At 38.6% G+C, this 27,997-nt stretch overlaps 2 protein-coding genes across 2 annotated transcripts; both read left to right on the top strand.

Moving 5' to 3' along the window:
* The first annotated feature begins 5 nt into the window (after window positions 1-5).
* Window positions 6-27,997, top strand: LOC119727866. The gene is made up of 28 exons (XM_038199941.1): window positions 6-358; window positions 1,135-1,326; window positions 1,552-1,651; window positions 2,272-2,384; window positions 3,430-3,511; window positions 3,926-4,041; window positions 5,235-5,361; window positions 7,508-7,596; window positions 9,068-9,304; window positions 9,770-9,869; window positions 11,784-11,896; window positions 12,490-12,571; window positions 13,243-13,325; window positions 14,501-14,627; window positions 15,268-15,334; window positions 17,792-17,894; window positions 18,073-18,160; window positions 19,162-19,289; window positions 20,483-20,585; window positions 21,315-21,463; window positions 22,206-22,332; window positions 24,177-24,403; window positions 24,570-24,657; window positions 24,938-25,065; window positions 25,740-25,842; window positions 26,609-26,721; window positions 27,010-27,136; window positions 27,427-27,997. The coding sequence occupies exons 2-28, from the start codon at window positions 1,145-1,147 to the stop codon at window positions 27,484-27,486; spliced, it is 3,162 nt and encodes a 1,053-aa protein (XP_038055869.1). The 5' UTR covers window positions 6-358; window positions 1,135-1,144; the 3' UTR covers window positions 27,487-27,997.
* Window positions 15,335-22,881, top strand: LOC119727523. The gene is made up of 7 exons (XM_038199424.1): window positions 15,335-17,894; window positions 18,073-18,160; window positions 19,162-19,289; window positions 20,483-20,585; window positions 21,315-21,463; window positions 22,206-22,332; window positions 22,604-22,881. Exons 1-7 carry the CDS (start codon window positions 17,719-17,721, stop codon window positions 22,661-22,663), a joined length of 831 nt encoding a protein of 276 aa, XP_038055352.1. The 5' UTR covers window positions 15,335-17,718; the 3' UTR covers window positions 22,664-22,881.

Genomic DNA, 27,997 nt, shown 5'->3' with positions numbered 1-27,997 from the left:
AAGCCTGACGTCAGTGCCTTTAAGATCAGCTGGCTACATTAAAGTTAGACCCTTTAGTTTGCATTGTCCCTTTAATATATCACGGCAAGTAGTATACCCCTTTAATTTATCAAGGCAGGTGGCGTTTCCTTTATGGACTATCTGAACTTTGACCCATTGCCCACAGCCAACCTGGGTACCAGCAGACCTAATCCTCCGGTGACCTTAAACAAAAAAGCTTAATCTAAACAAGATTGTTGGCTATTGGTTCAACATTGTATAACGTGTTCAAGTGTTCGCAAGCAGTAGCAATTGAGCTGATGTATTGCTATGAAGGAATAGGAACAGAGGAGAGATGTACAAGATACAGAATCTGAAGGTAAATCAAATTTCCTGTAATGTTTGTCACATGGGTGTGTTTAACCAACACTCTAGGTAAAAATGTTATACATCACTTAGCTTGCTGTTCCTTTTTTGTCACTAACTGGTTGCTTTTATCAATTTGCCTCATTACAAGTAACTTCCTCAAAATTGTGTTGGGCAAGCGTAAAGGCTGTGCAGGTTTAGGATGTAAGTTGATACATGTATGTTGTACGTCACTGCTACGCTACCCAAATATAACCCTTGAAACACTGGACGTGAGATTATTCCTCCATGCTGAGAGCGACTGAACTGTGTTGTCTTTGCCCCTCTTTATGGGGTGACATTTGTAGGCTGTGAGCTTTTATGCTGGGGAAATGTTAAGTCTTGAGCACCTTTTAAAGGCCCATAGATGACTCTCAACCGGCAGTCTTGGTTAGTGTTCATAAAATTGATTGATAGTACAGATTTTTACCAAAATTTCCTGAGAACATTTTTGAATCATAATTATAAAATTCTAAATCTAATTCACAAAAAAACTTATCAACAAATTCCACTGCATGAATAAAAATAGAAATTCCAAAGATAATATGTATGTGTGCATTTGCTTGATTGCAGCGTTGATATGTCTGCTTTGGACTATGGTCTATGCACTACAAAAAGTCAATACATTATCTTGGTAATAGGATAATAAGTCGTAGCATCATTAGGTAATCAAATGCACCAGGTCAGTACACCAGAAATTCTTACATTTATTCTCTGACACGAATACCTTTTGCCATGCTTGCTTGTTAGCAATGACACAATGAAACCCGAGCTGAGTTTATTGGCGTTCAGCATTTATCTCTCCCTCCGAGGGTTTGCAAGCGCTACCCTTGCTCCATGCATCAAAGTTGATGACTGCTCCTGCAGAGTCACAACTGATGAAGGGGAGCATGAAATAAACATCCGAAGCTTGGGCCTGGAGGATCAAAATCAAGCGCCAAGGTAAGATCTTTGTCAATTGAGATCCCCCTCTGTTGATTTCTGGCAGTCGCAGGCAAAAATAAGCTTGCTGTGTTGTGACCGATTTGCTGACTTCTTTTGAAGAAACTGTGTTACTTTTTCTTACAGTGAGGTGTCTTGTAATGCCTTGCATGTTCTAGTACTTGATTGAGTTAAATTTGACATTTGAGTTATTTGAGTAATTTTTGTATGTGCATCTTTTGACAGGTTTGGGTTTAAGCAGTATAATCCTTCAGAGCCATGGGAGTATGCTTATAATCCATGCTATGCCTGGTCAGATGGAACAGCCAACTGCCAAGATGTTGTTGTAAGTGCAGGCATAAGCAGTTATACAGGGTGGGTCAAAAGGACAGTGACCTAATGAAAATTTTCCAGTCTTGACAAAGACTGAATGCCTGTGTGTAACTCTAGTTCTCACTCGCCTCAATAGCTTTAAATGACATATTCCATGGACAGCTGTAAATATGAACTGTTTTAGTAATTTATGTGTAACTCCTCATAGCATGGATCAATTTCAGGAATTCCTTTTTTTTTGCAAATAAGTGCAAGAACATGCTCATTTAATATGTGCTTCACTGGTGTGTCAGATGTAATTGTTTTCAGGGGGAAAAAAAATCATTAATCCAGGTCGCTTTCTTTTTTACTCGCCCTGTACATGAGTGTTGGGGTCTTTAAATTTTCAAAACTGAACATGTTTTGCAAATTTGGTTGATAAAATGTTTGTATTAACCTAAAATTTGTACCTATTCTGAATACATATAGGAATGATTGAGTTTAGGAACAATAATTTTTGTTGTTTTAATCTGAATTTCCTCTTAAAAGTGAGTCTTCATTGGTTGGAGTCAGTTTTACAAATTACAAGTAACAGACTGCCTCATCTCTTTGACTTAATTCCGTTTACACAAATATATCCCTTCATAATCCAAGGTTTGCCAAAGATCAAGTACGCGTCATAATGACACCTTTGGGTTAGGGGATGCAGCCGCAAACTGGACAGACGATGGAACACACTACTACATTGTACATAGCCACACAACAAGGTACCATTTTCAAGTTTGCAGTTCAACTCAAACCAGTCCTAGAACCTTCAAAATCTACCAGGTAGATTTTTGAAGGATTTTGCAGGATTGCAGAAGGCAGCACCCAGCCACTTTTACTTAACCCTAACTCCCTAGTCATGTTTGCTAGGATGCAACCTCAATCCTGCAAAATCCTCCAACTACCTCCATGTAAAAATATGCAAAATCCTCCGTTATTTCTTGAACGTGGTCCTTGGAGGGGTGACATCTGCCTTAATCCTGCAAAATGCTCCAGCAATCACTGTCAATATGTTGAGGCAGAGCCAGTGACATCCTGGAGCAGTGCGGAGGATTTGGAGTATAATCTAGGCCTAAATTTATGCACAGCTGAACATAAACAACCAAGGTCCGGCCCAAGACCTTGACACAGTGCATCCTCCAAAATCAGCCACACACTTTTGCCATATAGCCTCAATCCTGCAAAATCCTCCATTTTGCAAAGACGATTTTGGATGATTTGGGAAGGTTAGGGTTAATTTGGGCTTGATTTCCCCAGAATAACTGCAAAGAATGTGCCATTGATATTTTGGCCAGTCTTATATTATGGATGATTCAGGAAGGCCAAAAGATGCCAAGGAAGTTAATAGATTTCTTCTTAATTCTACAGTTGATACTTTTTAATTGTCCAGTAATTTGCAAGAAATAGAAAAGCTCCTAGCTCTCTGGAGTGACCTGAAACATCTTCAAAGATCAGAGGGACTCATGTTATAATCATGTTAAATTCAAAATGACAAGGAGCAGAAACACACAGGGAAAGAACTAAGCAAGGAAAAATGGAGAAAGCGAGGTCAGTAGAAAGGAAGGAAGCCGTTAAAACTTTTGTAGAGCAAAATCACCTAGAAACCCACTGAACTAGTGATAACCTTTGTACATGGCAACAGCAAATTGAATTTAAGGAAGTACCAAAAAGGAACTGTTTGGAATAACAAACATAACTGTCACAGGTCAAATGCCGTGGTTCCAGTAATAAGACTGTCTTCTAATTTGTTTTCTACATGTATTATAGGACAACTTTTATTGAGTTGCGCTGTGATGTCAGTGCCACCACACCCAAGTTTGACTATTACAAAGACCAATCCAATGAATATGTAAGTTTCAAACTTCCAATACATTTGATACTTAATCAAAAAAGTTGAAAATGTTGTTGATATATTTACACATTTAACAGAACGGAAGAATGCAAAATTGAACGATCGGTCACTCGAAGTTGAAGAGATACCTCCTGTTTGCTGCAAAATTTGACCCTATTTGAAATTGGCACTTTTTCTTAAGTTTTTCAACTTCATAAATAGAAAGTCTTCTTCAATAAAACAACTTGAGATTTCAAATTGATTAAACATGTGAAGCATTTCAACACTTAATATAACCATTTAAAAAACAATAATCTTTGTTATTTGTTCTGAAGTACCTTTAGAGCAAATTTCAATGTCTTAACCCTTCAACATATGGATGTAATAGAATCTTTGTTGCATTTTTCTGTCTGCTTTGTTTTTTTCTTCTAGACCTTCACACTAACATCAGCGTGTGCCTGCCCTGGTGTGTGTGAAGCCTCACCAACTGTTGCACCCCGGCCTAACCCGCCCGGTACTCTCAGCGTTGGTTCTGTCCTCTGCATTATGTAAGTTCTGACCGATGCTCCACAGCTCTGCTAAACATACACACAAAAGTTGGTGCTTACTACAGAAAATTTGTGTAGCCGTGAGCATATTCCGATTTACGAAGGAATGTTGGCTTTGAACATGGGTGCATCCTGTAAACAGGGTTCTGTGCTTAGAGGGTAAGCGCAACATTTCCGTGCTTGCACTGTAAGCGCAAAATCACGATTGTAAGCACAGAATTTGGTTAGCAGTGCAATGAAATTGCGCCCTCTTTTGACTAGATCTAATCTTATTTGACTTTACGTATACAGGGTGGTGAAAAAAAAGAAGGAAAACCACTTTAGACAGCAATTTTCACCTACTTGTGGAGCATTTTTCAAGATTTAATGCTATTTAAATCTTGAAACATAAGTGACAAAAAAATTATTGCAAATGCATATTTTGTCTCTGAGATATGGTAGTTTTGAAATTTCATGTGCCAAATCTGTTTGTCCATGGATGGTTTTATTCCATCCGCTTGACTGAGCTGAGCATCCTGTAAAGTTGTGGCTCCTGGTGGGCTGATATTTTCAAGAAAAACTGTATTTTTCCAATGCTGGTCGGCCGACCAGTGTTTGAGAAAACTGGCTTTTTTTAAAAAAGTGCTCCTAATTGTTCATATTTAGTTCGTCTGCATTTTCTTTACAATTGATTACACACATGTGAAGACTACAAGCCTGCTAGACTGATTCTCTGATCTTACAATTCCCCAAAGTCTATAATTTGCTCCATTTCATCTTAAGTGGGGTCAGGGAACCAGACTACAAGAATATGATTGGTTTTCTTGGTTTTTCCAGCATCTACAAACCCAAAACGTGAAACAAGTCAGTGTAGCAATATTTGCCATAACATCCTCATCCTCCAAATCCATTCATTTCTGAAAATTGCAGCAAAAGCAAATGTTGTACATTCCCTTTAAGTAAGTAGGTAAAATCTCCTGTCAAAAGTTGGTTTCCTTCTTTTTGCACCACCCTGTATATGTTTATAAGTCCATCCACCATTAAGATAATGTGCTCAAGTTGTATTTCAAGTAAAAGTTTTGTCATTTTATACAGATTTTCTATCTGTCTTAAGCTTCTATCAAACACAACATTTAGTCTTTATTCATATAAAGTTCCCAAAACTCTTTTATCAGTTTGTTTTTTAAATAATCTCTATTGTGTGTTTGTTTCAGAGTATTAGTTGTTGTGGTCGTCTATCTAGTTGGCGGTGTTATGTACAAGAAGTTTGTCCGCAAAGCCGAGGGGATGGAGGTCATACCAAATAGAGAAATCTGGACTGGTTTGTTTATCAACATCAGGGTGAGTCAGTCAATGTTGTTTTCAATCACGGCACAAGCAATTTATTGTTGTATTATTAAGGAGTATTTACCTCTGATAGATTTAAGTAACAGCGATAAAAAGTTGGGTTTCTTGTGCCAAAAACGCTTGTGTCAGATTATTTCTTGCATACATTCCTAGACATGAAGAAAGAATTTTAGTATTACGTTGAACAACTTATCTAACCATTTTGATTTGGAAAATGGTTTTATCTGTCACCGCATTAAATTTTTGCAAATTTGTTGTCTCATATCCTAATGTTTTTGGAAATCCATTCAAAAGCCTTGTAATTTTGGTTTTATTGGAGATGAGGTTTGGAATGGTGATAATGTGTGACCTTGATAACATCAGTTTGGGTTTAAGGAGGTTGGTGAATGTTCATGGTGATTGGGTCTGGCAGGGTTTAAGTGAAGGTCGGAATGGTGGTAATGTGTGACCTTGATAACATCAGTTTGGGTTTAAGAGGATGGTGAATGTTCATGGTGATTCTGACAGGGTTTTGGTGAAGGTCAGAATGGTGATAATATGTGACCTTGATAACATCAGTTTGGGTTTAAGGGGATGGTGAATGTTCATGGTGATTGGGTCTGGCAGGGTTTTGGTGAAGGTCGGAATGGTGGTAATGTGTGACCTTGATAACATCAGTTTGGGTTTAAGAGGATGGTGAATGTTCATGGTGATTCTGACAGGGTTTTGGTGAAGGTCAGAATGGTGATAATATGTGACCTTGATAACATCAGTTTGGGTTTAAGGGGATGGTGAATGTTCATGGTGATTGGGTCTGGCAGGGTTTTGGTGAAGGTCGGAATGGTGATAATGTGTGACCTTGATAACATCAGGTTGGGTTTAAGGGGATGGCGAATGTTCATGGTGATTCTGGCAGGGTTTTGGTGAAGGTCGGAATGGTGATAATGTGTGACCTTGATAACATCAGTTTGGGTTTAAGAGGATGGTGAATGTTCATGGTGATTCTGACAGGGTTTTGGTGAAGGTCAGAATGGTGATAATATGTGACCTTGATAACATCAGTTTGGGTTTAAGGGGATGGTGAATGTTCATGGTGATTGGGTCTGGCAGGGTTTTGGTGAAGGTCGGAATGGTGGTAATGTGTGACCTTGATAACATCAGTTTGGGTTTAAGAGGATGGTGAATGTTCATGGTGATTCTGACAGGGTTTTGGTGAAGGTCAGAATGGTGATAATATGTGACCTTGATAACATCAGTTTGGGTTTAAGGGGATGGTGAATGTTCATGGTGATTCTGGCAGGGTTTTGGTGAAGGTCGGAATGGTGATAATGTGTGACCTTGATAACATCAGGTTGGGTTTAAGGGGATGGCGAATGTTCATGGTGATTCTGGCAGGGTTTTGGTGAAGGTCGGAATGGTGATAATGTGTGACCTTGATAACATCAGTTTGGGTTTAAGAGGATGGTGAATGTTCATGGTGATTGGGTCTGGCAGAATTTAAGTGAAGGTCGGAATGGTGATAATGTGTGACCTTGATAACATCAGTTTGGGTTTAAGGGGATGGTGAATGTTCATGGTGATTGGGTCTGGCAGAATTTAAGTGAAGGTCGGAATGGTGATAATGTGTGACCTTGATAACATCAGTTTGGGTTTAAGGGGATGGTGAATGTTCATGGAGATTGGGTCTGGCAGAATTTAAGTGAAGGTCGGAATGGTGATAATGTGTGACCTTGATAACATCAGTTTGGGTTTAAGGGGATGGTGAATGTTCATGGAGATTGGGTCTGGCAGAATTTAAGTGAAGGTCGGAATGGTGATAATGTGTGACCTTGATAACATCAGTTTGGGTTTAAGGGGATGGTGAATGTTCATGGTGATTGGGTCTGGCAGAATTTAAGTGAAGGTCGGAATGGTGATAATGTGTGACCTTGATAACATCAGTTTGGGCTTAAGGGGATGGTGAATGTTCATGGTGATTCTGGCAGGGTTTTGGTGAAGGTCAGAATGGTGATTATATATGACCTTGATGATGAATATTCGTGGTGATTGGGTCTGATGAATGTAAATAGCAGGGGTCAGAGTGATGACAGTGGTGGCTCACTGGTGAAGACAACGGTAAATTTCAAGTGCTTTTTGTTTTTTGTATCCCTTCTTTTTGTAGGATGGTTGTGTCTTTATTTTCTCTTGTGGAAGGAGATCCAGTGTTCCATATGCAAGAGCTGGTCAGCAAACTATTGAATATAGAGAATTGTAACTTCATTTGTATAATCATATCTTAAATGTTCCAGTTATTTAAATGGTCCATGAAATGGTTCACTTTCTACTCTTAAATGTATGAAAACTATTTTGTAAACTATTTTAACGAAATGCACCAAAGCTTTAAAGGAAAACTTTAAATTTTACATTTTGACATGTCGATAAGTGCAAACTTTTAACAGCCATAACTTGTCCATTGAGTGTCCAATTGAAGTGCAACAAACAGTATTGTAAGGAGAATATTATTTTGGGTCTTGTTACCCGTGAACCGAGTACTGCCTCGTAGTGTCTCATTTTGCCAGACAGAACGTCACATATGTATACCCGCTGCAACTTTTTGTTCTTGTACACATGTTTGATGTGTTGATTTGCAAAATTGTACTATTTAATGCAAACTTTATAACTTCAGCTGCGCTGTACACAATTACATGTACTTAAATTTCAAGTTTAAGTTCACTATAAATATGAAAAGTTTTAAAGGGAATATACAACATTTACTTTTGCTGTAATTTTCAGAAATGGATGGATTTGGAGCTTAGTATTTTATAGCAAATGTTGTTACACTGACTTGTTTGAAGTTTTGTGTTCCTGGAGAAATCAACAAAAACAATCACGTTCTTGTAGTCTTGTTCTCTGGCCCCACTTAAGATGAAACAGAGCAATTCATAGATGTCCGGGAACTGTAAGGTCAGGGAACCAGTTTGGCTGGCTGTACCTGTTCATAGGTGTGTAATCAATTGTAAACAAAATGTGGACTAACTAAATATAAATTGGGAGCACTATAAACAAAAATACAAAAATGTGCCAAGATTACACAAGATGCTTTAGACTGTCTTTCACAGTGCTAATAAGGTACCGGTCGTTTTTTTTTTTTTTTTTTTTGCAAACGTTGTATATTCCCTTTTAAAGCCGATTGTACATGTTTATAATGCAGTGCTCTTTTTTTTTTTTAAACAAACAAACTATTCTTTAAGCAGTCTTTGTACCCATGCAAACTCAATACATACTTACATATATGTACATAACACGAAGTACAACAAATGTTCCCATTGTGTGTTCACAAGACAATTTTTGATTCTTTGAAAATAGTGATAATTTAGATTATTACTGCATAAATTGTTACTGAAATTTCCGCAATCATGACAGAGCATAGTTATAGGTCTGAATATCTCCAATGGGTTTTGTCCCGTCAAACTCAATTTTACCTGATTTTACTGAGAATGGCAATCGAAACTGTTGATAAATAATGTTACATCAGTTTTGTGCATCCTGTAGAATAAAAAATTATCGAAACCACCATGTAGGCTGCAGTATAGCCTGAATGAGTGTATACAATCACGGAAGAATGGGATCAAGTTCGTAACGCCTGAACGGGCAAGTTGTATTGTATCTGTATTGAATTGGACTGTACTGTGTAGTGTGTGCTGGGTAATAATCAGCATGTGACACGGGTGTATAGGAAGTGAGCTGTGCTTGTTTACATGTACAGGTACTTCCTTGAATTTTGGAAGGAGGCAATTTTCCCAAGCTTCACCATGGGCTGGGCATTAGTGATTTATGTTGCTTGTGTGTTGCTCCGAGAGCTTGCCTATGGTGCAGTCACCCCATGTGAAAAAGTTGACGACTGCTCCTGCAAGCTGCAGAATTCAGACAAGCAAATTAACATTCGATCTTTAGGCTACAGCGATAAATCGGCGCCAAGGTAAGATATGCATACACTTTTTTTTCTATCGGTTGGCTTTATAATGATTGTTTGCATGCATGTGGCTGCCCTCTGTTGATTTTATCTGACAGTGGCAGGCAAAAGCCAGCTTAAAGTGCTGTGTCTTTATACAGCTTTGTTTTCAAGCCACGGTGTTATCAGTTATACTTCTACACTGTTGTAGAAGTAATGTGGAATCAGAGTTGGCTGAAACAAATTGAGCAGACAATTTCTAGGTAACAATTTAGCACAGAATGTTTGCTTCGCACTTGCTGATTGAACTGAGGTAATTACCAGTTCTAATGTTATGTAACACATTTCACATTTGACTGTTTCTTGGCTGAGTTTAAGCAATTTTTCTGCTCTGTAAGTTAATGAATTTTGAGGCCTGATGTATGAATTTTGTATAAACTGTTTTGAACTGTATTTTCTCTTGACAAACTTTGAATGCATTTTTCCTGGCAGGTTTGGGTTTAAACGTTACGATATTGGTTTTGATTGGGAGTATGCATACAATCCATGCTATCCGTGGTCAGATGGCACAAACAGCTGCAAGAGCGTTGTTGTAAGTGTTACCCACAATACATTGCTGTAGTATCGAGTCCATCACAAGTCCACCACAAATCTTCACATGTCCACCAAAAGTCCATCACATGTCCTCTACAAGTCCATCACAAGTCCACAACAAGTCCATCACAAATCTTCACAAGTCCATCACATGTCCACTACAAGTCCATCACAAGTCCACTACAAGTCCATCACATGTCCACTACAAGTCCATCACAAGTCCACTACAAGTCCATCACAAGTCCACTACAAGTCCATCACAAGTCCACTACAAGTCCATCCCAAGTCCACTACAAGTCCATCACAAGTCCACTACAAGTCCATCACAAGTCCACTACAAGTCCATCACATGTCCACTACAAGTCCATCACAAGTCCACTACAAGTCCATCACATGTCCACTACAAGTCCATCACAAGTCCACTACAAGTCCATCACAAGTCCACTACAAGTCCATCCCAAGTCCACCACAAGTCCATCACAAATCTTCACATGTCCACCAAAAGTCCATCACAAGTCCATATCATACATGTCAGCCACAGGTCTTTCGATCCTAGTGTTAGTCACAAGCTATTCCAATGAATTGAATTTGGTTGGTATTGTTCATCCAAATGTTACATGTGACTAAATTGACTTTGTGATGATGGACGGGTGACTTGATTTTGACTCTGCCAAAAAAAGAGAGGAAGTTTTGGAAAACTAATATTAATTTGTTCATTTCAATCACCATATCCCTCAGTCCCTCAGAACACTTTGTGCTGTGTGTAGTAATACACTGTTGTAATGGACTTACTCAAAATACTCAAAATATCTTTATGAAAATACAAAATGTACTCGTATGAGTACTTATAATTTTCACAGCCTATCTTCTGCTCAAAAGTGCTTGTAGTTTGTAAAACATTTCCCCTGGGCATGTTGGGCATGTAATAATACTTGACTTATTGACAAATTGTGACACCGCCAATACAGGGCTGGATAGCTCAGTTGGTAGGGCACAGGTATGTAGGGCTGTTCAGAATATATCAAATATTCAGATATATCATCAACCGAATATTCAAATAGATTTTGCTGGTTCAAAAATTGGAAAGAAAAACTACGCATGTCCACACACTCTGAGGTGTTATTTTAATCGCAAAGTTGCAGCGCTTTATTTTCAGATGCCACATTTTTTTGACGGTAACTTTTTTTGTTGACATCGGTTCATTGTTCCCATCCTTTTAGCATGTTAAAGCCAATGACGGTTATAAAATAGTTATTGCAAAACACTCCTGTGGCCATAACATTGACCGCCCTGCACAAATTTTAACTCACACGCTTTGCATGCAACTTTTGACAGGTGTTGCAGGCAGTTGCAATTGGCAAGTGTATACACTTGACCGCCGAGTTTCAAATATTTGAATATTCGGTCAAACGCCATTTCAAATGGGGCCGTATCATAAGTCCGACGCCTCATAAGTCCAAAATTTCGGACTTATGAGGCGTCGGACTTATGAGGCATAACATTTTATTTATTCCGCCTCATACATGTAGGTCCGACGCCTCATAAGTCTGACGCCTCATAAGTCCGACAACAGAAAAACGAGGCGTTTAATTTGTCGGACTTACGAGGCGTCGGAGCTATGAGGCGTTGGAGCTATGAGGCGTCGGACTTATGAGGCGTCGGACCTATGAGGTGTCGGACTTACGGGCCTTTATTTGGTTAGGGGAAACGATTTTGTCAGACTTATGAGGCGTCGGACCAATGAGGCGTCAGACTAATGAGCGGACCCCTTTCAAATACTTGAATACTAAATTATTCAAAATGGACAGCCATTCAGGTACGGTAATTCAGTGGTCGCAGATTCAAAACCCTCTCCAGTCATCTTCTTTGTTCACTTGTTGCGATTAATATTTGTGTGTGTCTGTATACACAGGGCTGCCAAAGAATATACAATAACCATAGCGCTACCTACGACATTGCAGATGTCACTGCAACATGGATGAACGACGGGAGCTTCTATTACATTAAGTATTCACATGGACCAAGGCAAGTATCACATGCCATAGCTTGCCTTTTTCTTAACTGAAAATTGGAGTGGTGATTTTCTGGATTGGTGCAGAATTTTTTTTTTTAGGGGGGGGGGGTGCGACTGTTCTTGTTGTACGCCCTTTCCCCAACTTAAGATACATTACAATATTTTATCCATCCTGTGCATTCATATGGTGGCACGGGTGGCTTGTGCGTAAAGTGCTCGCCTCTCACCAAGGTGACCACGGTTCGAATCCTGGCCGCGGATCGCATGTGAGTAGAGTTGTGCGTTGGTTCTATCCTGTGCCACGAGGGCTTTTCTCCGGGCCCTCCGGTTTTCCTCCCTCCGGAAAAATCAAACACTTTTGATCTCAGGCTGTGCTCCGTGGTCATATATGGGTTGATGTGGCCGGCAGCCATAGATGCCTTTGCGTACCAGCGGCCCGACCACATTGTAGCCGCGTCCTTCGCATCAGCATACCAGCTGCGAGTAAGGATGATTAGCCTCCCAAATTATTATAATTATTATATGGATGCAGTTATGCAGTTCTCAAACTTACTTAGATATTGACTTTATACAGTGTAATAATATAATTTTTTTGTTAATATAGGATCACTGTTGTCATGTTGGATTGTGATGCAACTGCCAAGACACCTACACTTGGGTTGAACATACAAAAGACTAATTTTTATGTAAGTTTCTATTTCTCTGTGAATCCCTTTGTTTTTTTCATTTCTGTACTTAAATTGAGCTTTCTATATTTTCCAAATTTGTAGACTGATGAAAAAACATAAATCTGTCTTTTTTTTCCACGGCCGGTACAATCAGACTCAGAGAATTCTGCAAACTCCACTAAACCAGATTTGAAACCAGATAATGTGTACCTGATGATTAGATTCATTATTAATCACCAAATAACTCATTATAAATCCTCTATGAAAATAGATGAAGTTCTTACAAAACAATGAAATCACAAGTTTGCAACTTTAAGATGATGTCAGAAATTAACAACAATGGATAAAAACTTCATGTAACAAGCGATTTATATACCTTCTTGTAGACACACTCTGTGACATTGGAGGTTTTTCTCAAGTCCCTGACAAGTCAATCAAAACGCAAGGACACAAGTAACGGGATGAACAATGAAAAAGAAATGCAATTGTCCCAGTTCATTTAAATAACTTGGACTTGACCTGGGACTGAATGAATTGTGATTGCCTTTTGATTGATTTCACATTGACTTCTGATGTTATTGTCTTGACAGCAATTGTCTCACAACTCTGTGAGATTGTCCTAACAGTAAACATGTCCCTTTTTTTTAAAAACTTTTCTTTCTTTTTTGAATGCTGTGAATTTCTCGCAGAACTTTACCCTAACATCTGAGTGTTGCTGTCCTGGTACGTGCAACCCCCCTGGTATTAGTGCTGGCTCTGTAATCTGTATAATGTAAGTCTCTTTGGAATGACCTCTGATTTTGTAAAACTACTTTGTGGATATGAAACATGACTCTCAAATGTCCAGCGGAAAAAAATCTACACTGGTGAAATTTCAGTTTGAAATGATTTCAACATTGCTTCTCCCAACCCAGGAGTGATGTCTACTTTAAACCGAAATGGCAGCATCAAGAAGGAATGTTTTATAGGTGCAGTGAGCAGGGGTAATAATGATGTTGCACCTTGGACACTTATTCCTGTATAAATATACGTCACTACTAGAGAATGCCTGTGTATTGATCATAATGGTTAAAGGTAATTACAACATTTGCTTATGCTGTAATTTTCAGAAATGAATGTAATTGGGGCTTAGTATTTTATAGCAAATATTGTTACACTGTTTAAAGTTTTGTGATCATAGATTCTGGAAAAACCAAGAAAAAATGTTGTTCATGTAGTCTGGTTCCCTAACCCTACTTCAGACAAAAACGGAGCTATTTAAAATTGTCAGGTCAGGGAACCAGACTAGCTGGCTTGCACCCGTTCATGGTTGTGTTATCGATAGCAAACAAAATGCGGACCAACTAAATTTGGTAAATTGAGGGCAGTATTTGAAAAAAGTCAGTTCGTTTTCAATGATGGTCGGCCGACCATTGTTTTAATTTGATACAAAAATTGCACTTTTCGTGAAAATTAAAGCACACCAGGTGAAAGGATTTCACAGGATGCTTGAGACTATTATTCACTTACAGTCAAGTAAGGTATTTCATAATAATTTGGCAGTTTTGTTTCTTATGTTTGCAAATGTTGTATATTACCTTTAACTTCTGACAATGTTTCGCCCATCTTTGTCAATTTGAAATGTATGGGCCGCAGGGTGGCACAGTGCTTAAAGCGCTGCTTCTCACCACTTTTTGCCTGGGTTCCATTGCCGACTCTGATCATTTGTGAGTAGAGTTGTTCGTTGATTCTCTCCTGTGCCACGAGGGTTTTTCTCCAATTTCTCCAGCTGTCCTCCCATCGCATAAACCAACACTTTCGATCTGGCTGTTCTCCGTGGTAATATATGCCTTCGGTTTGTCTATGCAATTCCCCTACTGCTTCAAGCAAGGACAATTAGCCCACCCCTTCCCAATGTTTGTATTTATTTATTCATTTAGTTATTTATTTATCATTTGTATATTTCAGAGCAAGTGTGTTGATAGTCGTTTACCTTATCGGTGGTGTGCTCTTCATGAAGTTTGTGCGGCATGCCGAGGGGTCGGAGTTGATACCCAACAAAGAAATCTGGGTCGGTCTGTTTGGTTACATTAAGGTGAGAACAAACAAATTCAATTTTTTGCATGACTAATTTAATTTCCATTGAGAGCTGTAGCCAACAGGCCAAGTCTAGTTTTGACACAAACTAGGCTATAATGCGCCTATCAATTGTTTCTCCCCCCCCCCCCCCCCAAGACCTGGGGATTGTCACTTTTGAAGTGACAAAATCCCCACCTTTGGGCAAAATTTGAGTGACAATCCCCGACCATGCCCCGACATACATGTACATATGTGGGGCGCACTAATGCATTTCCATGTAGCATGCCGATGATAACAATGTTGAGTGATTAAAATCCCCACCCTGGGGCATGAAAAACCTGACCAAATCCCAACATCAGACCTGGGGCTGTGGGGTTGGGGGAACATTTGAAAGGCGCATAAGTAACAGAAGATGAACATTGACGAGGAATGTCCAGTTGGAAAGTTTATCAACAACTTGAGATGAAGTACTTGTGATTGACTTGACTTCAATGCTGCAATTAATCATTTTTTTGTGATTTTTGTGATGATGTTTGTAAGCATATGTTAATACACATTTTTGAGTCATGCATCAGATTACACTAACAAATTTAAAAATGAAACTAAAAATGTGTTTTGGTTTTTGTTTTGTTTATTTGTTTTGTGTATTTCCACAGGAAGGATTTATATTTGTCTTCACTTGCGGCAAGACACCTGGATACACTACTTTCTATCCTGCTAAATAGAAAAATGAAATTTTACCTCTTGGTTCCTTGAACTGTGAATCCTTAGAATTAAGAACTTTAGACCACCACCCAAGGTCAAGCTATGGTGTGCTCAGGGCCGGATTTATAGTAAGCGCTGTGCCTGGGGCCTGTTTTAGGGCCAAAAATACCAGTGTGCCATGAAACACAGACATCAATCCACGCAGAAACAAAACTTTTAGCATCTCTCTTTTTGAGTTTATGATTTTGGGAAAGTTTCAAACTAGCTAGTACGTACATGTAGCTAATTACTGCGAACCTCAATACGTGTTATACGATGCAATAACTGGAAGCGAACCCAATTGTACAGGCTTCTTACCAGTTTGGCCTGGCTTGCTTTAGTTCAGCTTAATAGCGTAGATTAACCCTAACTCCCTAGGGGGTGTGCAAACTCGTATTGAAATTGCAGGATTCAGGACTGTTAGGGTTAATATCAACACGAAACAGGGGCGGAACCAGGAATTTGTGAAGGGGGATTCAGGCCCGTCAGATTGTTTTTTGTCCGATTGTTGTGGACAGTCGGACAATAGGTAATTATTGTTACTATAATAATGATAATTGTAATAATTGGATTTTTGTGTGTCAGAGCCTGTGTGTGGGGGGTGGTTTTGAACCACCCCCCCCCCCCCCCCCCCGCCCCTCCCTCCTCTGGATCTGCGCCTGTAATATGGGAATCTAAAGCTTTTAAGAGCTGTGAACTTGGTGCCAGTGCCTAGGGCAGAGTAGAGCGTACTGAACACTAGGGCCTACGAAATGCATGATCTCGCCCTGTGGGTGTGCTAGATTCTTAGTTTTGTGAGCAAGCTTGATTTAGATACTACAAACCGATCAGAAGGTTTGTACAAATTGCATGGTGTGTAAAAATTATGCACACTCTTGAAAATTCAGTCACAGTTTCATTTCTTGTGCCTTTGGGATCGGTTTCCTCTTTCGATTAAAAGTTTTAATAACATTTTGTGATTTTTTTTAACACTTTGTTGTACATGTACTTGAAAAAAGACACAGTTTGTGTATGTAATCTGCATGTTTGGTAGATGTAAACCTTACCCAATCCACTTCTTTATGAAAGAGTTTTGGCACATAAGTGTAATGAAATGAAAAGATAGTGGAGAATTATACATTCTTTTTTTTAAACATTTACAAGTCATGATCTTTCATTGAAAAAATTGAATTTTGTTTAATACATTTTAGTTTGTTTTCTTTAATTTATTTAGTTGATAAAACTTTGTTTGAAAAGTACACTTTTTCCCCCTGATTATAAATTGTAAAAAGTATTTGCAATGTTTTGATCAATAAATATTTTGTAACGACCTAATTCTATAAATTTGAATCTCAACGTGGGCTGTATCACTAGTTACTTTTGTTCATTAATCAGGTTTTTCTTTCAATAATTTTGTTTTTTTAAATATGAAATTTCATTCATCAATAAATCTTTGGTGATTAACCAAAATTATCATTTTCTATAAGAACCCGTCAGCTATGCAAATAAGGGGTAAGAAATTGTTTTCAAATGTAATAACCAAATATAATTTTAAAAGGAAAGAAGTCTAAAGTCTGAAGCTAAAATTTAGAAGCTTGATTTTCTCTTCTGTATGTATGCATTGATTCATGAATACTTAATGTCTAGGTTATTGAAAGCACCACTAATTGTTGACTTTAATATTCTTTTAATACCCCTCCCCTGAACCACCCTGACCCCACTACTTCTATCTCACATACACAAGTACCAGAAAAGGCTATTACTAAGTTTCCTGCAAATAGAATATTTTATATTTGGCTTGAACATCAAATATGCAGCAGAACCCTCTCCCCAACCTACAGCTATAACTTCTGGAGGATGTGATTTGAAGCATTCCAGAATTGTAAGGTATCCTAGTGGATTATTTGCATACCAAGAGGCTTCTCCTGCCTCCTCACCTATAGTTTAAAATGAAATCAAATACAATTTCTGCAAACTGTTCGATGACTGGTTAAACATATGTGCAAAATAAACAACATTTCAATCCCAATTAAACATTAGTCAAAATTAAAGGCTTTTTGCTTTAAAGATTCTGGTAGGATCGGAAAATCAGGATCAAAACATCTATTGTTTCTTTTTGATGTATCTTTGATTATTTCTTGTGGAATGCACCCTTTATGATTTCAGCGAAGCTAGAGTTCATATTGCATTTGTTGTGTAAATAAATCACAAGCGCTGTGTGCTGATAGACTTTGTTCGGTCTCTGACTTCATCGTGTCAAGTGCAGTGCGCTATATTTATACAACCACTTATCACTATCATATGACTCCCAAATCCGTTACAGATCATAGGGCCAATGTTATATTTCCTCACTGATTTTTTCTGAATTCAACTGTTCCCCAATCATGGGTTTGTATCAGACTTGGACTCTTTCTTTGATGATTTCATATGTGTTTCTGATTAGTATATGTTGTGCAGATTTAGAAGCATGCAACGCAGTTGATGATTGCTCTTGTAAGTTATCAGATGGCAAAGAGATCAACATACGATCTTTGGGTAGTCAAGGCGGCACTACTCCAAGGTTTGTTCTTTGTAAACTTATCTCATGTTTTTGCCGGTGTTTCAGTTTTTGTTTGTTTTTCTTGTTGGTTGATTATTACGTTGCAGTTCCTACCGAGCCACAAAAGAAATCTTTGATAATACTTTGTGTTTCTGTAATGTAATTTCCTTCCTCTTTGTGTCTTTCATTCATTCTGCAGGTTTCCATATGAGTTAGCGGGATCATGGAAGTATGCATACAATCCATGCTATCCTTGGTCAGATACTACTTCTTGTCAAAATGTTGCTGTAAGTATTGGTTTGCAGATTCAGTGCATCTATAATTTTTTTTTTGTTTTGGAAGGGGGTGTCGGTGTCAAAAAAAAAAATTCAACAGACTGAGTATCTTGCCTCAGCAGCTGAACTCTCTGTAGATATAGTTGTTTTCCAGTCAACTTGATTCTGAGAGCCTGCGGGTTTATTTTAACAAGGCTTGAATAGTTTTCTTGATGTTTGCAGTTTCGAAAGGTAGATTGCTGTTTTCATTTATCAGCGTGGTAATTACGTTTAAGGGGTAATACAGCATTTGCAAACATCAAAAAATAAAACTACCAAGTTGTTACGAAATACCTTACTAGGATGTTGGTAAATGACAGTCTAAAGCATCCTGTAAAATTAGGGCACCTGGTGTGAATTCATTTTCAAGAAAAATTGTACTTTTGTATACATTTCCAACGGGCGGTCGGGTGGTCGGCAAACCACTGTTGGAAAAACTGCTGATCCAAATTTACCAGGGTTTTTTTTTTCAGTCCAAATATTGTTTGCTATTGTTTGCATGTTCGACTGAACGGGTGCAGGCCAGCTAGACTGGTTCCCTTATTACCTTACAATTTTCTGGCAATTTTGATCCATTTCATCTTTAGTGGAGTCAGGGATCCAGACTACTTAACATTTTTGTCTTTCTTGGTTTTCCAGCATTTTCGAACACAAAACTTCAAACATGTCAGTGTCACAATATTTGATCTATTATACTAACACCCCCCCCCCAGGTCATTTCTAAAAATTACAGCGAAAGCCAATAATGTACACTCTCTTTAACAGTAAATTTCATCAGTGGACAGTACTGATTTCTTTCCAGATCCTGCCTGAGTGCTTGTGTTTTATTTGTTTTATTCATGCTTTTGGTTTATTTGTTTGTTTGTTAATTTTTTTCTTTTTATGGGGGATGTTTTTTTTTTTTTTGCTTCAGGCCTTATTGATTTTTCTTATCATCCTTCTGTTTTTGTTATATCCTTCTGTTTTTGTTATAGGCTTGCCAGGAAGGAGACCCTGACCCTACTGAGAAATATGCCATCGGCGATGCCACACCAGCAACGTGGACACAAGAAAACAATAAATATGTTGTTAAGTATTCCAGCACTGGAGGTGGCAAAACACGGTACATACTCTCAGAGTTTTTATGTAATGCATTGCTGAGCCCAATTCTAACGTCTTCCATTAAATTGTATTGCCACGTATATCACAAGTACATCATAAGTTCGATCACAATCAACTAAAGTAAAGGTCACTTTGCAAGTCTGGTCATCACAAGTAGCAGTTCATGAGACAAGTGACTTGACTAGGGAGGTACTTAATGACTATAGAGCCATTGCTAGGGTGTCGTGGGATGTCTTTTTTTGTTGGCAAAATTGTTGTCCTGTGGCATATGGTAATTTCCAGCATGAATGATCTGTAGGCAATTTGTTGTCATACCCCTCCCCTCATTCTTGCTTTTGAAAACTGGTGATCGATGAACTTGTAATGGGCTTGTGAGGACTTGGAGGATGGGCTTGTGATGGGCTTGTGAGGACTTGGAGGATGGGCTTGTAATGGGTTTGTGAGGACTTTTGATGGGCTTGTGAGAACTTGTGATGGACTTGTAGGATGGGCTTGTGATGGGTTTGTGAGGACTTGTAGGATAGGCTTGTGATGGGTTTGTGAGGACTTGTAGGATAGGCTTGTGAGTGGGCTTGTGATGGGCTTGTGAGGACTTGAAGGATGGGCTTGTGAGTGGGTTTGTAAGGACTTGGAGGATGGGCTTGTGAGGACAGAGGATGGAATTGTAATGGGCTTGTGAGGACAGAGGATGAGCTTGTGATCAGCTTGTGATGAGCTTGTGATGGAACTCGGCTTCAGTACCCTCTAAATTGCAAAGAGTGAAAATTCACTCCATTCGAGTGAAGATTCACTCCCACAGTCGGAAACTGGGGACTAGACGTTTTAGAGTTAAATTTCTTCAATCGTAAAGATCGAGCTTTCACTCGAGCTTCGACTGAAGTGCCTTCAGACTTTGTCAATCGAAAATAAGAGTGATTTTCACTCTAAAACGTCTGGTCCCTAATTTCACTCTTTGGAATTTAGAGAGTATACTGCTTCCCTATAAGTACATCATATCAATATCATGGCAAATGTCATGAACTGGTTTGCCTTAATGTTTTACTCAATAAGAATTCCTTACTTGCAGGCTCAGTAATAACAAAGATGTTTGTGCTAGCTACATATACTTTCACCCACATTTGAAAACCTTGGTCAAACTACAAACCATTTGCAGTTTTATTCCAACTTAATTGTTTTAATTTTTTGTAAAAATAGGACGTCAGTGGTGGTACTTGCATGTGATACATCTGCAACTGAACCCAAGTTAGAAAGACTGGGCTCCAAACCTGATCCGCAGGATCCAGACACTACGTTATATGTAAGTTGTGAACGACCTCAGTTTCATCCAAGTTTTACTTGCAGTGAATACTCATTAATATTGGTGTGTTCCAAATTGACTTTGTCTTCTGCTTCACCTCCATCTAGGCTTCTGAATCATTTGTAGCCTGTAATGTGAATACCTTATGGAAATATTTACGGAATTTTAACCTCTTGAAAGATTTGTCATCTTTTGTATAAATATATGAATTGAATTCACTCTTCAGGCATGCAACTTTTCCTCGGATCAGCTGATTTCCTCTTTTTTTCACTTCCAATATATGCCATTGAAAATAGCCAAACACTGTACAAAGTCTTGGAAAGATTTGAATTTCCTCTTTTTTTGTGCCTTCCCAGTTGCATGCCTGACTCTTGACAAATGAGAAATTACTGTATGAATAAATATTGTACACTGAAGGTATCATAGTGGACACAAAAAAAGGCAACTAGTGTGATGTAGCCCTTTGGGTGTGTGTTTATCTTGCCCACACTCATAGCCTGAGTCACGTTATATTCAGGATTGGATTTTTTTTGGGGGGGGGGGGGGGGCTGGTCCAAGAGAGGAGCAACCTATAGTCCTCTTCGTACCCCTCTGACTGACTCTTTAACGTTTAACTGACATGTGGATCCTTTGAACCAAAGAGGTCTTAGACCACCAGTATTGGCTTGACTAGTCCTGTTTAATATTGGTTATTGTTGCTTTTGTTTTTGATTGTTACATTGCTTCCAGGATTTTATTCTGACATCCAAGTGTTGCTGCCCAGGTGAATGTGGTTCCGTTGGCCCAACCAAACCTGCTCACACAACTAAGCATGCTCACCCAACTAAGCCCCATCCTGCTGCAGGAGGCATCAGCATAGGATCTGTCATGTGTATCATGTAAGACATGGAGACGTCCACAAAACCTTAGTTTCATCTGTGCTATCAGCTTCAGGTTTGGGGGTCAAACCCCCCCCCCCCACCACCCAAGCTCTGTAAAAAAAATGTTTGTTTTTTCCCCATAGAAATTCATTAAAAATAATGCAAACACCCCCCCCCCCCCCCCCCCCATGCTCTGACACCCACAAAATTTTTTACTGATAATAATGTCCGGCTGTGCACAAAATATGGACAGAGCCAGCTTGGTTAGGGGTTTATTTGTACACTATTCTGTAACATTGTGTTAATAATTGTCAGATTTGAACAGCGCCCCCATTGAAAATATGGTACGAGCCTCCCCCCCCCACCCCACCCCTATTGATTTTACGGAGGCCAAGTGTCTGAACAAGAAAATGTCTACATTTCAGCAATGATTTGCTGATGAAACCCCCCCCCCTGCAAAGTCCTGGATCCGCCCCTGTTTCAGGACCCTCAAACTTCAAATAATCCCATAATATGAAGTTGCGGGTACAAAATTTTTCAAGTGTAAAATGCAAAATAAGAAACAATTCTCTTTTTTTCTCTATTAATTAATTTGTTGAACTGAGACAAAATTCCCCTCGCCCTCACGGAGGGTAGGGGCACTATCCTCATTTTGCCATGCTTAACAGCTCAGATGATTAACTGTAATATATGTACATGTTTATATCAACTAGAAACTTAGGTATTTTTCAATGATTGTTTATGTTTTTTTTTATTCCAGAGTGTCTGTACTAATAATTGTTTATGTAGTCGCCGGTGTGCTCTTCATGAAGTTTGTACGCCACGCAGAGGGGATGGAGATAATACCCAACAGGAACATCTGGGGTGGTCTGTTTCGCAGCATACGGGTAAGGCAGCTATCCATGAGCAGCTCCATCAAAATGAGGAATAAAGGCAATGTTGGGAAAGAGACTTTTGTAAATGTGTGAATTGAACATGCCTCACTGTCAGAAAATGTGCACTTCCACTCGACCCTTGAGTGCACAAAGATTTCCAATTTACAAAGTTGGTGAAGATTTTCTATTTCTTATTGTTGTTTAGTATGCAACTGTAAGCAGTTAAATGAAATTTCTGTTTCAAAGCTAATTTTGTTTTCTGTATTATCTTTTCTTTCTGCAGGATGGCTTTATGTTTGTCTTCACTTGTGGAAAGAATTCTGGATACGACACTATGAAATAGTTGGAATGATACACCATCACACAAACATTTATATGTGTGCATTGTATAGTTCGAAAAACACTACACGTATTAATTTCAGTGATTTTACTCGTCTTTTTGTCAGTGTACATGTACATGTACTTCATTTTAATAGAGAGGGCATCAGTAAACAGGCGCGGATATGATCCCGAGGGGGTGGGGTCGAACTGCTTCCCTCCCCCTGCCCTGACACCAAAAAAGGAAAGAATTGTAATAATTATAGCATTTATAAGGTCCGCCCGTTTGCAACAAGCGGACATTAAGTAAATCCTTATGGGCCTACCCCCCCCCCTGTCTTTTAGTGACTGCAATATAAGTATATCGTTTAGTTATGTTCATACTCATCAGTTTCATTAAATTATAATTATCATTTATAAGCGTTTGATGTAATATTTCCCAACTCAGGAGACTATTAAAGTAAGATTAAAGATTCTGTGGGTGACATTTAAAACTTGCAATCTGCAAGGAAGGAAGAGATCAAATATATATAACATAATTTTAAAAAAAATTACTATTTTTATCACAATATTTTCCAAATGTGATTTGCTGGTAAAATTCCTGTGAATAATTTGAAATAGACAAATTTGTGCTTTTATGAAATGACCGAACTTTAAGTTTAAACATCATTATCCATTTGTTGAATGATACACGTACACCAAAGTATTACTAAGCATTTGTTTAACAAGTACTTACATTTATATGATTCCAGTTATGTTTCTTTTACGGAACGACAGTGACAAATAAAAACCTTAATTGTGCATGTTACTATTTTTTAAAGAAATTCCAATATAGCAATAAAATGTTAGTTGAAAGAACTACTTGAAACAAAATATAACTTAAGTATAAATTGTGCATGTATGTTGGCAAATAAAAGCTGTGCAAAACGATTTTACTCTGAAAGAAGCCAATGTCGTGTGGTAACCTCTATAATTTATGGTGACCTCATTATCATCTCCCCATCAAAAAAAAGGGAAATATGTAGCAGATCCCCCTCCCCAAACTGCAGTAATAACTTTTGAAGGATGTTATTTGAAGCATTCGACAATCTCGTACCAATTTCTCATGCTACCTCATCTATAGTTTAAAATGAAAATAAATACAATTTCTGCAAACATCGCGCTGACTGGATTGACGTGAAATATACAAATCAACAAATTTTCAACAAACACAACATTTCCATCCTAGTAGAACATTGGTCAAAATTAAAGGTTTTTTGCCTTTGAGAAAGATTTTGGTATAGGATCGAAACACCTCCTTTTTTTTTCTTTTTGATTCACCTGATTATTTGATGTTGAAAAAGTTGAAAGGTCTTTCTCTCGGAATACACCCCTCGATATTTCAGCTTAACCAGAGTCAAGATGTTTTTGTACACAAGTCACAAGCACAATACATGTATACTGATCTTATGAATAGACTTTGTATGGTCAAAGTCCATGCTATATTTGTACAATCACTATCACGATCATATGACTCGCAAGTTCATTACCAATCATAGTGCCAACTGGATTATAATTCCTCCCTGATTTTTCCAAATTGTTCCCCAATCATGGGTTTGTACAGGACTCGGACACTTTCTTGGATGATTTCATATATGTTTCTGATTAGTGTGTGTTGCGCAGCTTTAGATGAATGCAAGAAAGTTGATGATTGCTCTTGTAAATTACCAGACGGCAAAGAGATCGACATACGATCTTTGGGTTATAAAGGCACCAGTGCTCCAAGGTTTGTTCTATGTAAACTTATTTCATGTTTTCGCCAGTGTTTCATTTTTGTTTGTTTTCTTGGCTGATTACGTTGCAGTTCCTAAAGAGCCACAAAACAAATCTTTGATAATACTTTGCTTTTCTTTAATGTAGTTTCCTCCCTCTTTGTGTTTTTCACTCCACAGGTTTAAATATCAGTTATCGGGATCATGGAATTATGCATACAATCCATGCTATCCTTGGTCCGATACTAGCGCTTGTCAAAATGTTGCTGTAAGTATTGGTGTCCGGATCCAGTCTTCATAATTTTTTTCTTTTTGGGGGAGGGGGAACGGGAGGGGAGGGGTGTCAATGTCAAAAAAAATTCGACGGACTGAGAGCATTTTCCTTCAACAGCTAAACTGCCTCTAGATTTAGCTGTTTTCGGGTCAACTTGAATTTTTGAGAGCTTGCAGATCTGTGTGGAATACTTCTTTCTTGGGTGTTCACACTTTCTAAAGGCAGATTGCTGTTCTCGCTATATTTACTTATTAACCTCCTGTTTTTGGTGTAGGCTTGCCAGAAAGGAACCACACCCCCAATTGAGAGATTTGCCATCGGCAGTGCCACACCAGCAACGTGGAAAATAGAAAAGAATAATTATGTTGTTGAGTATTCCACCGTCGCAGGTGGACATACACGGTATGTAAATTTGTATGTTATGAATAGCTTAGCCCTATTTAAAGGGTTTCAATTTAATGTTGTACAGTAAAGTGTATAAGTAAACTTAAGATCGGACCTGTGATGGACAGTTACGTACGTCCGAACCAAAGTAAAGAACAATATTAAAGTAAAACCCTGGTCACGGTGCATACGGTCGGACCAGTTTGTGACTTCCGGTTATGATGATGGACTTGTGATGGACTTCGGGGCGGATCGGGGGGGGGGGGCTGAAATGTACCAAGCAGCAAACGGTGAAGGCAAGTTGTAGTACTACGCCGAAGGCCAAGGGGGGAGGACACATAATGTTATTTGAAGTAATGCGAGCGCGTAGCGCGAAGTCCTATGGGTCCGGGACCCGATTTATCTGAGTATCACCCGTTCTCCACGGAGCCAGTCTCCGGACGAACGTCTTACGTCTTTTCTATCTAAGCCATGCGTGACGTCATTTTATTTCAAAATCTGGACTAGGATTTTGATTGGTCAATTCGATGCCCCGTTTTTGTAACTACAACCTAATTCACGGTCAAAAAGTGTTCACTCCATTTATTCGAAAGTACACAGTAATGCCATCTCAATGCAAAGGAATCTGTCTGTTTGCAAACAACCTTCTGTTTTATGCTAACGTGCTTTTTAAAATTTTGTTATGAAAATAGGACATCAGTGGTGAAGCTTACATGTGATCAAGCTAAAACTGACCCTGCTCTGGCAGCACAGGGCTCTAGATCTGATCCAAAGTTTCCAGACACTACTTTTTATGTAAGTTGCCAATACAGGGTGCCCTCCCCCCCCAAAAAAAAAAATCGGAATGCTTCCACTTCATTGAGACTCAAACCACCTGTACCAATGGATGGAGAAACGTTTTAGAAGAATTATGATACCAAGATCTCCCAATTCGGTCCTGTAGTTTTTGCTGCAGAGCCTATTTTGTGAAGCACACATCTTGCAAGTGGATATTATACATCATTAATCCCGCTATCCAATTAAAGTCAGATTGGCGGGCGCGGCTTAGTAATTCATCTGGACAAAATGACTCCCGACTTTGTTTTATTCACAAAAAAGGCTCTAGAACAAAAATTACAAGACCGAATCGCGCAATCGTGGTATCATTTTTCTTTTCACAGAATTCCCCATGCATTGGTATAAGTTGTTTGAATCTCAGGGTGGCGGAAGTATACGCCGTTCCGTTTTTAGGGGGGCCGCCCGCGTTGACCACTTTTCAGCCGAGTTATACTTGCAGTAAATACTTCATTGGGATATTCCTAACATTGGCTTTGTCTTCAATTTCACCTTCATCACAGGCTTATTTTATTAAATGATTTTGTAGCATGTAATGTGATGACATAATTGAAATGTCGAAGGGAATTTCAACCTCTGGAAAGTGGCCATATGTTTTCAAAGAGTTGTCACTACCTTTTTCTTTGAATGATGCAATTGTATTAACACTTGACAAATGAGAAATCGTTGTGTGAATAATTAATGTAAACGCTGAAAATATCATGCTCTTATTTTGCTGGTTGTACAGGATTTTGAGCTGACATCCAAGTGTTGCTGCCCCGGTGGATGCGCTTCCGTTACCCCTACCAAGCACAGTCCTAGCTCTGGCGGCATCAGTGTAGGATCTGTCTTGTGCATCATGTAAGGAAGTTTCACAAAACCTCAGTTTCGTCTAGTGGTATCAGCTTCAGATTTCAGGACCCTGAAACTACATATAATCCCATAATATGATTCAAGTTTGTAGGAACACAATTTTCAAACCATTCTCTTTTGTCTATTAATTAATTTGTGGGAAATTCCCCCATCCTCATGGAGGGGGTGGGCAGTATCCTCATTCTGCCATGCTCAACAGCTCAGATGATTAATGTAAATGTTTATGTCAACTACACACCATAATTTTTTTTCAATGATTGTTTTTTGTTATTCCAGAGTGGCTGTGCTAATAGTTGTTTATCTGATCGGCGGTGTGCTCTTCATGAAGTTTGTACGCCATGCGGAGGGGAGGGAGATAATACCCAATAGTGACATCTGGGCTGGTCTACCTGGAAATATAAAGGTAAGGCAATGCCTTGTATTCATGAGCAGCTCCATCAAAATGAGGAATGAAGGCAATGATGTAAATGTGTTAATTGAACATAATCGCAGTCAGAGAATATCAACTTCCACTTTACCATTGAATACATAAAGATTTTCAATTTCCAAAGACGTATTTATTATTGTTGTTGAATATGCGACTGTAAATATCAGCTATCACTTTGTTTGAAATCCACATGCATATCTCTAAGTTGCATGAAATTTCTGTTTCAAAACTAATTTTGTTTTCTGTATTATGTTTTCTTTCTGCAGGATGGCTTTATGTTTGTCTTCACTTGTGGAAAGAATTCTGGATACGACACTATGAAATAGTCACAATTTGTTTTTATATATATGTGCGCACTTTAAGGTCAGAAAACACTACACCTTTTTTTATTTCAGTGATTTCTTTTTCATCGTTTTTAGTGTACATGTATATGTGCTTCTTTTTTAGAGAGAGTGCATCGGTAATTTTTCCAGAACCTTTCTGGAAGACTGTAATAAAACTGAAGCATATCATTTAGTTGTCTTCATTTTCATCAGTTTCGTTTAAATGATAATTGTCATGAAGGGTTTCATTCTTTCTAAAACAGTTCATATCCGACAGGAAAATCTCTTCGGAAAAAAAAAATTAAAAAGGAAGAGGTCCTCCTAAGTTCCCAACATTTTCATGGGAGTTGAGCATGTTGAAGTGTACTGCAAAATAGGATTGTGTAATCCAATTGTTTGAGGACTTTTTAAGTTAGATTAAATGTTGCAAACTTCAATATTGAGATTGGTTATGTAGAAGTAGAGGGGATCTTATAAAATACTACTCTCTGTAGTAAACGTGTTGATGATTGAA

This window comes from Patiria miniata, unplaced genomic scaffold, assembly GCF_015706575.1.
Source record: "Patiria miniata isolate m_02_andy unplaced genomic scaffold, ASM1570657v1 HiC_scaffold_20, whole genome shotgun sequence".
NCBI lineage: Eukaryota > Metazoa > Echinodermata > Asteroidea > Valvatida > Asterinidae > Patiria > Patiria miniata.
This window is presented reverse-complemented; position numbering and strand designations above follow the sequence as displayed.